This window comes from Bos taurus, chromosome 3 (genome assembly GCF_002263795.3).
Source record: "Bos taurus isolate L1 Dominette 01449 registration number 42190680 breed Hereford chromosome 3, ARS-UCD2.0, whole genome shotgun sequence".
NCBI lineage: Eukaryota > Metazoa > Chordata > Mammalia > Artiodactyla > Bovidae > Bos > Bos taurus.
The window spans coordinates 112,685,644-112,699,588 of NC_037330.1; the positions used below are offsets into that span (position 1 = coordinate 112,685,644).

General features: G+C 42.6%; 1 protein-coding gene across 4 annotated transcripts in view; it reads right to left on the reverse strand.

Annotated features, from left to right (window-relative positions):
• Positions 1 to 13,945, reverse strand: part of NGEF (neuronal guanine nucleotide exchange factor) — a 128,113-nt gene that overhangs the window by 76,484 nt on the left and 37,684 nt on the right. For all 4 annotated transcript variants that reach the window (XM_024989652.2, XM_059884817.1, XM_024989649.2 and 1 more), the window contains one exon: positions 12,971 to 13,085. In XM_024989652.2, the coding sequence (XP_024845420.1) occupies positions 12,971 to 13,085 (115 nt within the window). The remainder of the gene's footprint in view (positions 1 to 12,970; positions 13,086 to 13,945) is intronic.

A 13,945-nucleotide genomic window follows, 5' to 3' on the forward strand; every position in this document is an offset into this window, starting at 1 on the left:
CCTACATGATTTTGAAGCAAGTCCCAGATATCTTATCATTTCATCCAAAATCTTTCAGAGTGTATCTCTAAAAGAAAAGGACTTTAAAAATAGCCCTCGTACCTTTAACACGCCTTAAAAAATTTGTAATTTCTTAGCATCATCAAGGGACTTTCCCCATGGCTCAACAGGTAAAGAATCTGCCTATAATTCAGGAGACACAGGAGACTCAGGTTCAGTCCCTGGGTGGGGAAGATCCCCTGGAAGAGGAAATGGCAACCCGCTCCAGTATTCTTGCCTGGAGCATCCCATGGACAGAGGAGCCTGGCAGGCTGCAGTCCATGGGGTGGCACAGAGTCAGACATGCCTGAGTGGCAGCAAACATCCGACCTGAGTTCAAATTTCCCCGACTGTCTTGGAAGCTTTCCCTCAAGAAAAGGGAAAGAGTGTTTGTTTGAAACAGGATTCAGGTGAGGTTTACGCGTCGCAGTTGGTTGATGCTGCCTGAAAACCGTTGGATCGCTCCCTCACTTTTGTTTTCTGCTTGTACTTGGTTGAGAAATTGGGTCCTCCGTCCTGCCTGGATCCGGTTGATTGTGACTGCAGTGTGTTTCACTGGCTTCTCTGTCTCCTGTGTTTCTTCTAAATTGGTAGCTCTGGAGGCTGATTAGAGTCAGGCTGCAGTTCTTCGGATCTGTGTCGTCACAAATGATTGACTAATGGCAAACCCTAAAACAGCTTCTTTGAATCAAAGAGGCAGCCCCCCAACCTGCAATGACTCGGCATTTGTTTCTAGTGTTTACAGATTGTAAAAACTATGAGGCTCTGCTAATGACAACCTGAACTAGCGTTTATGAACATCTGGCAAGCTGCCCCCAGGGTTACAATACACGGAACTTCTACATTTCCATGGAAATGTGTACAGTTCCCTATAGGGAAACTGGTCCTTGTCTCATATCAGCATCCAAAGACTCATGAGTCTTTTCTTTTTCTTTCCCTACTGATAAGAAATCTTATTTTTTTTAATTTATTTTTTAATTGGAGGGAAATTGCTTTATAATGTTGCTTTGGTTTCTGCCGTACAACAATACAAATCAACCATAAATATGCACACATCACCTCCCTCTTGAGCATCCCTCCTCTTCCCCCAAACCCCCTTTCTAGGTCATCACAGAGCACCCATCTGGGCTCCTTGTGTTACATAGCAGCTTCCCACCAGCTAGCTATTTCACACATGACAGTGTATGCACATCAAGGCTACTTTCTCCATTCGTCCCACTCTTGCCTTCCCTCGTCCATTCTCTGCATCTGCATCTCCATTCCTTCCCTGCAAATAGGTTCACCCGCACCATTTTTCTAGATTCCATATACATGTGTTAGTCTATGATATTTGTATTTCTCTTTATGATTTACTTCACTCTGTATAGCAGGTTCTAGGTTCACCCACCTCACTACAACGGACCCAAATTCATTCTTTTTACGGCTGAATAACATTCCATTGTGTATATGTACCACATCTTCTTTGCCCATTCATCTGTCGATGGGCATCTGGGTTGCTTCCATGGCCTGGCCACTGTAAATAGTGCTGCAGTGAATGCTGGGGTACATGTGTCTTTTCACGCATGAGTCTTTAATGGCAGTGAGGGATTTCATGCAATGATCGTTCTGGAGCTGGATCCAGGGAAACTTGTCACAATATTTAATAATTAGGAAGGTTTGGCTGGACCGGCTAGAGCAGAGCTGTTAGCGCTTAGCGAGGATGTCCTTGGCTGCCCCCTGAGTGTAAGCCCTGGGGTGAATCTAACGCTTAATGCAGGTTGACCATCCTCGGAACAATTAGAAACTTCCGCAGTTCCCTCAGGTCATTGCCAGGAATAGACAAACACGTCTTCACTGGGAAGGTCAGTGGACACATATTTTAAGAAGCATCAGCATGCCCAGTTCATGCAGAAAAATCACCCTATGTGAAATTTTAATTTTATATAGAAATGTCAATTCATAAAAAGCACATGTTTGCATTCTATCCTTTTCTCATATGTGTGTATCTATATTTATCAATTTGGTGATTTTGTGATATGAAGTGATTTCTGGGACATTGCATCTATAATAAAGACCCAACTTATAACATCTTGACTTGAGAGGACTTCTAAGAGACCAATCTGGTGATGAACTGGGGGTACCTTAGGGCTTTGCCCACTGTGGGCATTTCAACAGTAACACCCTCCTTTGCACGGCCAAGTTTATCCTCCAATACTTCCATCAGGGCAGCTTGGGGGGTGGGGAAATGTGGGGTGTGGAGTCTAAGCCTTTGATTGATGGTCTAGCTGTCTTACTAGCTGTGCAACCTCAGGCTAACTACTAACTTTGAGTCTTAGTTTTCTAATCTGTGAAATGGGAGACTTTGAAGTGATAGTACACATCAGTTCAGTTCAGTCGCTCAGTCGTGTCTGACTCTTTCTGACCCCATGAATCGCAGCACGCCAGGCCTCCCTGTCCATCACCAACTCCCGGAGTTCACCCAAACTCATGTGCATAAAAACCCTCAACAGAGATTAGTTCCTTTCTAGTATTCCTGTTTGTACCACGTCTGTCTATGGTAATTGTGTTCCCCTCCTGCTGCACTGCCCACCAAAACCCCTGCTTGTGGTCATATGGAAGAGGACTTGCAGCATGCCATTGGGTGAGCAGGGGACAATTCTAGAACCTCTGGGGACAGGCACTGACCACTAAGAAGAACATACTTCTAGCACATGGAGGACTGGCTCCTTGGCCATCTGAGTCTCAGAAGACAATAGTCCTCTCATCTAGCTTTCAGCCCCTACTACTCTGATTTCCATTCTTCTGCTTGTCACCTCAGCCAAGTCCCCTTTGGCATTCCCTCGTATGGGAGACCCTGACTTAACTACATGAGACATGTTTTGGGTGCCTGGCTCTCCTTCACATACTTCTGAAACATTCTCCCCAACACAGGTCCCTCTGAAGTGGGAATGACCTCATTAATCCTGCCTCTTTTTTTTTTTTTTTAAGCTGATTGGCCCAGAGCTAAACACCTGGCCCAAGGATGGCTAATCAGATTCTTTTCCTTCAAAATTCTTTCTTAGAGATCCAAAAGTCCCCATTGGCTGTGGAGAGCCAAGTTGAAAGGTCATATCAGCTATGGCTGCTGTTTTGGGTCATACGTAAGGTGACAAGCAAGAGAAGATGGTGTGAGGAGAGAGCAGGAGAATAAAGCAGTCCACGGAGCAGAAAGCAGTCGGTCCCTTGGACCCTGAGGAAAGGAGGAAGTGGCTCTCCTGATGGCATTTCTCTTCCAATACAGTTGGGTTTCACCTCTTTTACTTGGATTCTTTGAGCTTCCAGCATCCTTACCATGTGCCCCTTTCACTTGAACAAATTTATGTGGCTCTAATCTTTGCAATCAAAGCAACTGCGACCAAAGAATGAGGCAAGGATTCCTACTCTCACCACTTCTTTCAATATCACAATGGAATTCCTCACAAGTGTAATAAGATATGAAAAAACAAATAGAAGTCATGATGATTGGAAAGAAAGGATTAAAACTATCTTTATTCACAGAAGGCGGGATTGAGTGCATGGAGAATCCAAAGGAATATACAATAGAGCTACAAGTGACCTTAATCAAGGTCACAGGATACTGAGTGAACACGCAGAGATTAACTACATTTAAGTATACTACTAAAAGTGGAAGTGAAAGTCACTCAGTCGTGTCTGACTCTTTGTGATCCCATGGACTGTCTATGGAATTCTCCAGGCCAGAATACTGTAGTGAGTAGCCTTTCTCTTCTTTAAGGATCTTCCCAACTCAGGGATTAAACCCAGGTCTCCTGCATTACAGGCGGATTCTTTACCAGCTGAGCCACAAGGGAAGCCCCATACTACTAAAACAATTGAAAATTAAATTGCAAAACACAGCATTTAAAATAGAATAAAAATTATTCAATACTTAGGAACAAATATAAATAAAATATGTACATATCTTCTATAGTAAACTATAAAGTCATTGCTGGATTAACTTAAGGAGTACCTAAATAAATGGAAAATTAGGACGTGGTCATTGACTGGTACCTTAAATTGTTCAATCTTCAGGTGTCAGTAATCTCTAAATTTATCTATAGAGATAATGTAATCTTAACCAAAATCCTAGCAGGCTTTTTTCAGAAGATAAATTGATGAACTGATTCTAAAATTTATATGGAAATGTGAACAACTTAAAATAGCCAAGACAATCTCAAAAAAGAATAAAGTAGGAGGGTTTACTCTACCAGATTTTAAAACTTATCATAAAGCTACAGTATCTAAGACAGTGTAACATTGGCATGCTATGCTAAGTCACTTCAGTCGTGTCCGACTCTGTGCGACCCCATAGATGGTAGCCCACCAGGCTCCCCCATCCCTGGGATTCTCCAGGCAAGAACACTGGAGTGGGTTGCCATTCCCTTCTCCAATGCGTGAAAGTGAAGTCGCTCAGTCGTGTCTGACTCTTAGCGACCCCATGGGTTGCAGCCTACCAGGCTCCTCGGTCCATGGGATTTTCCAAGCAAGAGTACTGGAGTGGGGTGCCATTGCCTTCTCCGAACATTGGCATAAAGAAAGACAATTAGATCAATGAAACAGAATAAAAGTCCAGAGAAGATCCATGAGTCTACAGTCAGTGGATTTTTGGAAAAGCAAAATCAAAACCAGAGAAAACACGAAAGCAATTCATTGGAAGAGCCCAGGAGTTCTTTTTAATGATGCCAGAGCAACTGGATATCCATATGGACCATAGACCTAAATGTTAAAAGTATAAAACATCCATAAGAAAAGCATAGGAGAATATCTTTGAAGTACTCAAATCTTTCTTAGAATGGAAAAGGACAAACAATAAAAGAAAAAAATGATGTTAGTTGTCAAAATGTCTGCTCTTTAAAAAACAGGACAGTTAAAAGATAAGCCACAGACTAGTAGAATGTATTTGCAATTCATTTATCAGATCAAGGGCTTGTGGTCAAGAAGTATAAAGTATCCAACAAATTAAGAAATAATAATAATAAATGGGCAAAAAACTTGAACAAGAACTTCACATAAGAAGATACATGAATGGCCAAAAAACATACAACATCATGAGTCATCAGGTGAAATAAAACTTAAAACCACAGTGAGAAACCACAATGTATTAGAGTGAATATAGTTACAAAGACTGACAATGCCAAGCACTGGTGAGACTCTAGAGCAACCAGAACTTTATCTTGCTGATAGGAGTATAAAATAGTCAATCAATCATTTTGAAAAATTACTCGGCTGTCTCTAATAACATTAACTATTAATGTTGTGTGCATGCTTAGTCGCTCAGTCGTGTCTGATTCTTTTTGACCCCATGGACTGTACCCTGCCCAGCTACTCTGTCCATGGGATTCTCCAGGCAATAATACTGGAGTGGGTAGCCATTCTTGTCTCTAGGGGATCTTCCTGACCCAGAGATCAAACCCGGGTCTCCTGCAGAGATTCCTGCAGGCAGATTCTTTACTGTCTGAGTCACCAACATTAATGTTAACACATATTAACACCTATCCTAAGACCCAACACTTCCACTTCTGGGGACACACTGGAGAAATGAATACATACATCTATAAAAAGACATTTCTAGGAACATTCATAGCAACTTTGTAATAGTTAAAAATTAGAAACGCTCCAAATATTCATTAACAGAAGGATGGATAAACAAATTGTGGTAATAATTCTCAGCAATAAAAGAACAGTCTTATACACACAGACACACACATGAATATGAATCTCAAATATGTTGAGCCAAGTGAGAGAGACATCATGATGACATACAGTACGATCCTATTTTTATGAAGTTCAGGAGCCAGCAAAATTAATCTAATGGTACTAAACCAGAAGATGTTTCTGACTAAGAAGGGATGGTTATTAACAGGAAAAGGGTTTTAGCTTCATGCCTAATGTTCTAGATCTTGGCCTGGTTCATGGTTAAGTGGGTGTATATGTATGTAAACATTCATGGCTATGGACTGAATTGTAATCCACCACCTCTGCCCCAAATTTTTATGTTGAAGCCCTGACTCCCAGTGTGATGGTATTTGGAGAGGGCATCTTTGGGAAGGTGGGGCTCCCATGAAGAGGAAAAGACCAGAACTCACTTTCTCCCTCCCACCATGTGAGGACACAGCGAGAAGGCAGCTGTCTGCAAGCCAGGAAGAGAGTCCTCCAAGAACCCGACCATACTGGAGCCATGATCTAGGACTTCTGCCTCCAGAACTGTGAGAAACCAATTTCTGTGGTCTAAGTACCCAGTACATGGTATTTTGTTATGGCAGCCCGAGCTGATGCATTCATCAAGCTGTATACCCAAGTTTTGTATATTTTGTTGTAATGTAAATTTTATTTTAATAAGTACTATTAAAAATGCCTTTATGAAAGCATTTACTATAATGGCAATTACAAAAAAGAGAGCTAAAATATTTGGGGCCCAGCATGAGATAACATTTGCGTCCTTCTTCAATTGCTTCCAGTCTTTGCACATTGTAGAGTTCTCTTTTTAAAAAAATTTTTTGAAGGGGTTCAATTTTAGATCAGAAGCTTGCATTTACATGCACAAGTTACCAAAGAGTCAGAGATTATTTTTCTTTCTTAGAGCAAAGGGGACTTTGGAATTTAACAGGAATGGGTAAGGTTAACAGCATTGGGAAAGTGACCATGGACACTGAACAAGAGATGCTCAGAGTCAACCATGGCACTTTATATGAAGAACACAAAGATAGGGACACAGAGATACGGGGGACGGCAGAGATCAAATTACTTTACAAAAATAAAGATCCGAGCCTGTGGATGCCAAGGTGCTAGTGAAATGAAGAGTGAGCAGAAGAGGAGGAACAGCACACAGAATGGAACGGTACCCCAGACATCGCATGTCAAGCAAATATTGACATGGCGGCTCATTAGCTGTTGAATGGCAGTGTTTCCCAGGAGAGATTCATATCCTGAACTTTACATAAAAGTGGCAACTCAGAGCTGTGGAAGCCTGACAGCCCATCAGGAAGTTTTTGTCTAGAAAACTTTTCCATTACAGGTACATGATGACCTACCTGGCCATAGAAATCCAACTCAGAAAACATAATAGAAACAAGGGTCACGGTGGGGCTTCTGAGACTGACCTGGATATGTTCTCCAAAACCTCTGTCCTCGTTAAGCCCAAGACAGAAGGAACACAGAGGACCTCTGTGGGCCAAGCTGGACCCACTGGAAAGCAGACAGGATGGGTTCTCATCTCCCCCTTGATCCCCACTTCAGCCTGCTCTGTGGGTTGGAACTGCCTGCCCAGCCTTGGGTGAAATTTCAGGCAGACCACATGCAAAGCTTTTCTGGTCACTCCTGGCTTATAAATAAATGGCTTGTTTTTCTGGGTATAAAAAGTGCATCTGAAAACTCTTTCAGAACACCAACTCCTGCCCATCCAGGCCTCCTGTGAAACCTCTGCTTCATGCTGTCTTCTCTCCATCCCCCTAATTGCATTTTGGGTCTCCAAAGCTTTTGGGGGCTCCTCAGACATGCCATGTTGGTGGTGGGTGGTCTCTGACTGCAGTTCTTGGGCACGTACACAACTCTCAAGCTGGTCACTCATGACTCTCCAACTTTCTACAGCCACTTCCTGCCAAGATCCACCTGGACCCTAGCAGGCAGCCTTTTGGGTGAAGTCCTTTTCAAAGTGGTTCAGAAGTGGTTCCTTTCCTTGGGGTCCACACTTGATTCTAAGAAAACACACACCTCTGCCTTGTCTTTGGTATAGATAACCCTCACCCGCTACCCGGCCCTCTCCCCTCACCTCCCACGCAGGCTGCCAGCTGGCTCACCTCCAGATGTTCCAGGTCTTGTATCTCCCACATTTGAGATTTCTAAGACCCCTCTGCCCCACCCCTACAACAACCTCTTGAAGCCCCCCTCACCAGGGTCAAAGTAAGAAGTGTGTTGGTTAATTTGATGTATCAACTTTCCTGGGGCACGACGCCCAGATATTTGGTCAAACATTAATCTGGATGTTTCTGTGAAGGTGTTTTTTTCAGTTCAGTTCAGTTCAGTCGCTCAGTCATGTCCGACTCTGCAACCCTACGGACTGCAGCATGCCAGGTTTCCCTGTCCATCACCAACTCCTGGAGCTTGCTGAAACTAATTTCCATAGAGTCACTGATGCCATCCAACTGTCTCATCCTCTGTCATCCCCTTCTCCTCCTGCCTTCAATCTTTCCCAGCATCAGGGTCTTTTCTTATGAGTCAGTACTTCACATCAAGTGGCCAAGGAATTGGAGCTTAAGCCTCAGCATCAGCTCTTCCAATGAATATTCAGGACTGATTTCCTTTAGGATTTACTGGCTTAACTCCTTGCAGTCCTAGGAACTCTTAAGAGTCTTCTCCAACATCACAGTTCAAAAGTATCAATTCTTTGGCTCTCAGCTTTCTTTATGGTCCAACTTTCACATCCATACGTGACTACGGAAAAACCATAGCTTTGACTAGACAGACCTTTGTGGACAAAGTAATGTCTCGGCTTTTTAATATGCTGTCTAGGTTTGTCAGAGCTTTTCTTCCAAGAAGGTGCTTTCAGGATGAGAGTAACACTTAAACTAGCAGACTTTGAGTCAAGCAGATGACCCTCCTTAATGTGAATGTGTCTCATCATCCAAAGTGTTGAAGTTCTTAATAGAAAAAAGACTAACCTCACCCACGTGAAAAGGAATTGTGCCAGCAGATGGCCTATGGGCTCAAACAACAGCAGTAATCCCCAACTGCTGGCCCGCCCTGCAGATTTTCGACTCAGCAAGCCTCCACAGTTGTGGGAGCCAGATCCTTAAAATGAATCTCTCTCTCTCAAGCTCTCTGTCTCTCTCTCCATATCCTGTTGGTTCTGTTTCTCTGTCTGTCTGACCTGGACAGACTCAAGGAGCAGCCTCCCATAGGGACAAATGCACAGTTGAGGGCACCCTGACAATTCCCTCCGAACAAAATCTGGCAGCTACTCTCATCTCTACCCTCTTTTTAAAAATTGAATGTTAAGACATGAAAACATTTATGTGATAATTGAGGAAGAGCCAGTGTCCTGAATCCTGCCTGTTGAGCCCTTGACATGGGCATTCTCATCGCCTCTTGGAGTGTCCCGTGTAGGTGGTTGGACGCTGATGATGTTGTTCTTGGCTCCTGAGATTTATCAGAGACAACAGGAAGCAGTTGCTCCTAATATATAATTCAGTTCAGTTTGGTTGCTCAGTTTTGTCCGACTCTTTGCGACCCCATGGACTACAACACACCAGGCCTCCATATCCATCACCAAATCCTGGAGCTTGCTGAAACTCATGTCCATTCAGTCAGTGATGCCATCCAACCATCTCATCCTCTGTCGTCCCCTTCTCCTCCTGCCTTCAATCTTTCCCAGTATCAGGGTCTTTTCCAGTAAGTTAGTTCTTCACATCAGGTGGCCAAAGTATTGGAGCTTCAGCTTCAGCATTAGTCCTTCCAGTGAATATTCAGTACTGATTTCCTTTAGGATTGACTGGTTGGATCTCCTTGCAGTCCAAGGGACTCTCAAGAGTCTTCTCCAACACCACAGTTCAAAAGCATCAATTCTTTGGCGCTCAGCTTTTCTTAATGGTTAAACTCTCACATCCATACATGACTACTGGAAAAATCACAGCTTTGACAAGATGGACCTTTGTTGACAAAGTAATGTCTCTGCTTTTTAATATGCTGTCTATGTTAGTCATAGCTTTTCTTCCAAGGAGTAAGCGTCTTTTAATTTCATGGCTGCAGTCACCATCTGCAGTGATTTTGGAGCCCAAGAAAATAAAGTGTCACTGTTTCCATTGTTTCTCCATCTATTTGGCATGAAGTGATGGGACCGGATGTTATGATCTTTGTTGTTTTTTGAATGCTGAGTTTTAAGCAAGCTTTTTCACTCTCCTTTTTCACTTTCATTGAGGCTCTTTAATTCTTCTTTACTTTCTGCCATAAGTGTGGTGTCATCTGCATATCTGAGGTTATTGATATTTCTCCCAGCAATCTTGATTCCAGCTTGAACTTCATGCAGCCTGGCATTTTGCATGACATACTCTGCATATAAGTTAAATAATCAAGGTGACTATATACAGCCTTGACATACTCCTTTTCCTATTTGGAACCAGTCTTTTGTTCCATGTCCAGTTCTAACTGTTGCTTCCTGACCTGCATACAGATTTCTCAGGAAGCAGGTCAGGTGTTCTGGTATTCCTATCTCTTTAAGAATTTTCCACAGTTTGTTGTGATCCATAGAGTCAAAAGCTTTGGTGTAGTCAATAAAGCAGAAGTAGATGTTTTTCTGGAACTCTCTTGGTTTTTCTATGATCCAGTGGATATTGACAATTTGATCTCTGGTTCACCTGCATTTTCTAAATCCAGCTTGAACATCTGGAAGTTCTTGGTTCATGTACTGTTGAAGCCTGGCTTGGAGAATTTTGAGCATTACTTTGCTAGTGTGTGGGGTTGCAAAGAGTCGAACACAACTGAGAGACTGAGCTGAACTGAACTGAACTGAGATGAGTGCAATTGTGCGGTAGTTTGAACATTCTTTGGCACTGCCTTTCTTTGGGATTGGAATGAAAACTGACCTTTTCCAGTCCTGTGGCCACTGCTGAGTTTTCCAAATTTGCTGGCATATTGAGTGCAGCACTTTCACAGCATCATCTTTTAGGATTTGAAATAGCTCAGCTGGAATCCCATCACCTCTATTAGCTTTGTTCATAGTGATGCTTCCTAAAGCCCACTTGACTTTTCTTTCTAGGATGTCTGGCTTTTTGTATAGTTCTTCTGTGTATTCTTGCCACCTTTTCTTAATATCTTCTGCTTCTGTTAAGTCCATACTATTTCTGTCCTTTATTGTGGCCATCTTTGCATGAAATGTTCCCTTGGTATCTCTAATTTTCTTGAAGAGATCTCTAGACTTTCCCATTCTAATGTTTTCCTCTATTTCTTTGCACTGATCAGTTAGGAAGGCTTTCTTATCTCTCCTTGCTAGTCTTTGAAACTGCATTCAAATGGGTATATCTTTCCTTTTCTCCTTTGCTTTTAGCTTATCTTCTCAGCTATTTGTAAGGCCTCTTCCAATAACCATTTTGCCTTTTTTCATTTCTTTCTCTTAGGAATTATATGTAATATATACTTACATGTAAGTAAATTAGGTCCTTGTTACTATATCTCTGTATAAATTGAGGCCCTGTGGGGAAAGTAATATTAGGAAGCAAAGGGAGCCTCACCACCTCCTGGTGGGACAGGTGGCCCAGTCCATGCTTCCCAAGGGCAGATATGGAAACACAATTTCTCATAACCATCCAGGAATTTGTAGAGTATGAAGTTTCCAGGAATGAACTTAATGAAATAATGAGGGATTGGCTTCAGGATTTTGTCACAATCATATTTATCATAGTGTAGCTTACAAAATAGCAAAATGAAGTCCACCGGGACCTCCCTGGCGGTCCAGTGGCTAGGACTCTGTGCTCCCAATGCAGGGGGCTGGATTTGATCCCTGATCGGGGAACTAGATCCCACTTACTGCAACTAAGGGTTCTCATGCCACAACTAAAAGATTCACATGTCTCAATGAAGATCACAGGTCCTGTGTGCCTCAGCTGACTGGCACAGTTAAATAAAGAAACAAGCAAACACACACACACACACACACATTCACACAGCAAAAACGTAAACCTCCTCCAGGTCAGAAATTGCTATTGCTTCCCTTGTATCCATTCTCCTTTTTTCTTTCCTGTGGAACCAATTTACTGGGGACAGAAATAGACCTGATTTGAAAACAACACACATTTTTCAGCTTCTTTGCAGGTGGAGGTGGCCAGGTGACTGACTTTTTGACCCAATTTGGCCACCAGTTGTTAAGTAAGCTTCATCTCCTCAAAGGAGGGCAGACTCGGCTGGCATGTGCCCGCCTATCCTCTGCTTTTCTCCTTCCCTCCATCTAAATTGTGGCTGTGATGGCTGGAGCTCTGGTAGTCATTTTGACAGATGGTGGAGGAAAAGCTAGAAGGAACCTGGGTCCTTAATGGCTTGAGAAACTGCTGTCACAACTCTCCGGACTTCTTTCACACAAGAGCGAAATAAACTTCTGCCTTGTTAGGCTGTGTTATTTGGGTTTTTTGGTTACAAGAAGCTAAATTCAGTCCCAGCTGGTATAATATCCAAATATCCAAACAACAGGAGCATGATTAGTTAATCACAACCCAATCATACCATAGATTATTTTATAGCCTTTAAATCATGGTGTAGAAAAATATTTAGTAATACGATATATACAGGCATACTTTTACTTCACTCTGCTTTATTGTGCTTCATAGATATGGGAAAGGTTTTTTTTCTTTTACAAATTGAAGGTTTGTGGCAACCTTGTGTTGTGAGATGATGATTAGGGTTTTTTAGCAATAAAGTATTTTTAAGTTGAATTTTGTACAGTTTTGTAGACATACTACTATTGCACACCCGATAGACCACAATGTAGTATAAACATAACTTTTATATGCATTGGGAAACCAAAAAATTCATGTGGCTTGTTCTTCTACAACATTCACTTCATTATGATGATCAAGAACCAAACCCTCAATATCTCCAAGGTGTGCCTGTATTGTTAAGTTGGTTTCAAGATGACATGTATATAAGATCCCAATTTATGAAGAGAGAACATGCAAAAACCGCTGGGTGGTGGTGATGCGGTGAGTTTCCTTGTGTTTAGTATCTCAAGTTTCCTAATTTTGTGATAGGAGAGTAACACTGGAGCTTTTTTGTTTTTTTAAGGAAATTGTTGAGTTTTAAAAAATATGAACAACTAAAACACTTGTGTTATTTTTTAAACACAAGACATTCTTGTAGCTCTGCCAAGACTTTGCAGATCAAACCCTGTTACACTGTTTCATGAACCAACCCCTCTGGATTTGCTGTCCCTTACCTTGTTCTCTCGGCTCCTGGGTCTGTCTGGATTGGTATCCTCCAGAGGTGCTTTCTGCTCTGCGGCAAATTCAAGGTCAGGGGTTCATTGACAGAGTTCTCATTTTCCAGTGGATCTGTGACGTGTGAGAAACGTAGGGAGTTAGAAACGTGTATCTCCCCTATTCAGGCAATTCTAAGAGACTGTAGCAGCTGTCACCCTGAGAAGGGAAGGAAGTGGAGTGAAAAGGATGCCCTTCCCCTCAAGCCCCTGAAGGGGAAATTGCCACTCTCTGTGCTCTATTAAATGACCTGGAATGCCATCGCTATGAAAATCATACTCACAGTACCAGAAATTTCATAGTCATGCATATATCCATCCATCCGTGCATGCACAGTCGAAAAAAGAAAATCGTGAATGAACCTGAGAACTTGGATACAAACCTGGTTAATGTCTCAGAGGACAATAGAACCATAACCACTGGTCTTATCCTTTCTACTGGACAAAATCCTTTGCAATTTACCAGTTGTTTAACATCTAACTTTACAATGTCGGAGTCCTAATAGATGTTAAGTAATAAATCACCTCCCCTAGAGTGTCAGATCAGCTCAGGTGGGGTTGTCAGTTAATGTTCTACTATGACTTTGAATGGATACCCCTCAGCAAGTAAAACGGAGATTGTCCTCACCTTCCAGACCCAGATCACAAACCGCTGACTCAGAGCACCAGCTCCTTTCCTTGTCAGGGGGTGGAAGGGAGAAACCTGGTGCTGGGTGGTCTGTTCTGTCTGCTCCTTAGCAGAAGAGTGTTTTCTCCTTGGACCCTGGATCAGGGGATGCTGGGCTGTCTTGAGAGGCGAAATGAGGGATTCACTTTACAAATAAAACTGTGAGTCTAATGAGAGTATTTACAGTCTGGACGTCAATGGTGTCTTTGGTTGTGGGAGGACGCGCCGTGGTCCCTGTGTCTACACTGGGGTCAGCAGCCTTCGTTCGG